The following is a 3,070-nucleotide window of genomic DNA, read 5'->3' on the forward strand; positions in this document are numbered from 1 at the left end:
GGGGGGGGCGGGGGAAGCAGGCTCCCTGCTGAGCAGAGAGCCCGATGCAGGGCTCGATCCCAGGACCCTGGGATCATGACCCGAGCTGAAGGCAGAGGCTTTAGCCCACTGAGCCACCCAGGCGCCTCAGGCCACATATTTTGAATAGCAATAAAAGCCAGCAAGGCTTAGGAAAAGAAAATACTCAATGAGCTGGCAGAAGAGCCAGGAGGACACAGTGTAATCAAAGCTAAGGGAGGGGCTTCTGGGTGACTCAGCCATCTGACTCTTGATTTCAGCTCAGGTCATGATCTCAGGGTCATGAGTTCTAGCCCCACATCAGGCTCCCTGCTAGGTACAGAGTCCACTTGGGTTTCTCTTTCCCTCTGCCTCTCCTCCCACTGCCATATGTTCTCTCTCTCAAGTAAATAAATCAATCTTTAAAAAAAACCCAAAAAACCAAACCCACCTTGAGCCTGCATGCGTGTTCTCACCAAAGCCAAGGGGTAGCTGGCCAGCTGGCCACAGGTGCTGGATAAGGCACCACACCCCAGCAGCACTACAACTCCGGGGTTTACAGAGTCTTTGGCATAATTATCCAGCCAATGGGACTTCAAGAGCTGCCAGAGAAATACGAAGGAAGAAAAACAGTGAACAACCAACTCGACAACAGCTCTCACTCAGCATGAACACTTTCTTAGCCACTCTTGTCCTTAGGAGAGACAGGCCACATTTCTGCAAGATCAAGGGGTACACTCCCAGGAGCAGCAGTCCCTGGAGGAGGCAGCAGTTCTGCAGGAAGCGGAGAGGTGAGGGCGGAGCCAGTGGTGATCCAGAACACCTGAGATTTGCACTGGTTGCTCCTTTTCTTCCAAACTAATGTTAAGATCAACAGCATTCCAAACACAGTATCTCAAGAACATTTCTTACAGTATTAATAAAAACAATATAATTTTATTAATTGCATCAATTTTATACTTTACACATATATTTCATTTTGTTGTTTCCCTGAGGTAGAACTATTCTTCCAATTTTAGAAACAAGGGAAAGGAGTCTCAGTGGCTTTTTTTTTTTTTTTAGATTTTACTTATTTATTTGACAGAGAGAAACAGTGAGAGAGGGAACACAACAAGCAGGGGGAGTGGGAGAGGGAGAAGCAGGCCTCCCGCTGAGCAGGGAGCCCAATGCAGGGCTTGAGCCCAGGACCCTGGGACCATGACCTGAACCGAAGGCAGATGCTTAACCGACTGAGCCACCCAGGCACCCCTCAGTGGAATTTTTTTTAACAAGGGTGCAGAATCAAGGGTATTGATCTCCAGGCTGTGCCTTTGCCCCAATTAGCCTACATCCTTGTATTTCCATCAGAAGGCGATGACTGAAAGTAACTGTATAAAATATGCTAATCCACTTTTTAAATATATGATATTTTAAGTATAAGAATCTATGCTAACATGCGGGGGAAATTATTGTTATGCTAGTGCAAGCAAAGTAATATACTACCTAAAGCAATCTACAGATTCAATGTAATCTCTACTCAAATCCTCATGGCAATTTTGTTTTTAAAGATTTTATTTATTTGCTTGACAGAGAGAGGGAACACAAGCAGGGGGTTGTGGGAGAGGAAGAAGTAGGCCTGCCCCTGAGCAGGGACCCCTTTGTGGGACTCAATCCCAGGACTCTGGGATCATGACCTGAGCCCAAGGCAGATGCTTCACTGACTGAGCCACCCAGGCACCACAAGCCCATGACAATTTTTGAAGAAAAAGAGAAAACCACCCTAAAACTCATATGGAATCTCAAGGGACCCCACTGAGCCAAAATAATCTCAGAAAAAAAGAATAAACTAGGAGGCCTCATACTCCCTGATTTCAATAGATACTACAAAGCGGGGTGCCTGGGCGGCTCAGCCAAAAGCCTCTGCCCTAGGCTCAGGTCATGATCTCAGGGTCCTGGGATCGAGCCCCTCATTGGGCTCTCTGCTCAGCAGGGAGCCTGCTTCTCTGGTCTATGTGTCTGTTTTTATGCCAGTACCATGCTGTCTTGGTGATCACAGCTTTGTAGTAAAGCTTGAAATCAGGTAACACTTTTCCCTCTCCTTCTGCCTGCTGCTCTGCCTACTTGTGCTCTCTCTGTCAAATAAATAAATAAAATCTTTAAAAAAAAATAGATACCACAAAGCAACAGTAATCAGACAATGTAGTATTGCCATAAAGACAGATACACAGATCGATGGAACAAAACAGAGTCCATAAATAAAGTCTTAAATATATGGCTAAATGATCAACGAGACTACGCACTGGAAAAAGAAGCCTCTGCAGCAAATGTTGTGGGGAAAATTGAATATCTACATGCAAAAGGATAAAGTTGGGCCTTTACCTTACACCATGTACAAAACTTAACTCAAAATGGATTAAAGACCTAAACAGAAGACCTAATACTTTAAAACTCCTAGGAGAAAACATATGATAAAAGCTTCCAGGCAATGAATTAGGCAATGATTTCTTGCACATCAAAAGCATGGACAATAAAATAAAAAACAGATAAAAGAACTTCACCAACTTAAAAACTTCTGTGCAGCAAAGGAAACAATCAGCAGGGTGAAAAGGCAGTCTATGGAATGGGAGAATGTATTTGTAAACCACATATCTGATAAGGGGTTAATACCCAAAATATATAAAGAACTCCAATAACAACAATTTAAAAAATTAAAAATGGGCAAAGGCAACAGATATATGAAAAGAGACTCAACATCACTAATCATCAGGGAAATGCAAATCAAAACTATAACGAAGTATCACCTTACACCTGTTAAAATGACTAGAATAAAAAAGACAAGAAATAGGGGCTCGTGGGTGGCTCAATCAGGTAAGCATCTGACTCTTGATTTGGCTCAGGTCATGATCTCAGGGTTATGAGATTGAGTCCTGCATCGGGCTCCATGCTTGATGTGGAACCTGCTTAAGATTCTCTTCCTTTTCCTCTGCCCCTCTGCCTACCCCGACAGCTCATACATGAAGAGAAGAGAAAAGAAGAGAAGAGAAGAGAAGAGAAGAGAAGAGAAGAGAAGAGAAGAGAAGAGAAGAGAAGAGAA

The 3,070-nt window shown here is 43.7% G+C and overlaps 1 protein-coding gene across 2 annotated transcripts in view; it reads right to left on the reverse strand.

The window, feature by feature from the left end:
• LOC111143465 (calcium-binding mitochondrial carrier protein SCaMC-1) overlaps positions 1 to 3,070 on the reverse strand; it is a 47,870-nt gene that overhangs the window by 2,218 nt on the left and 42,582 nt on the right. For both annotated transcript variants that reach the window (XM_022497221.1, XM_022497222.1), the window contains exon 9: positions 449 to 599. In XM_022497221.1, the coding sequence (XP_022352929.1) occupies positions 449 to 599 (151 nt within the window). The remainder of the gene's footprint in view (positions 1 to 448; positions 600 to 3,070) is intronic.

Source organism: Enhydra lutris, unplaced genomic scaffold, assembly GCF_002288905.1.
Source record: "Enhydra lutris kenyoni isolate GAN:26980312 unplaced genomic scaffold, ASM228890v2 scaffoldscaffold9, whole genome shotgun sequence".
Taxonomy (NCBI): domain Eukaryota; kingdom Metazoa; phylum Chordata; class Mammalia; order Carnivora; family Mustelidae; genus Enhydra; species Enhydra lutris.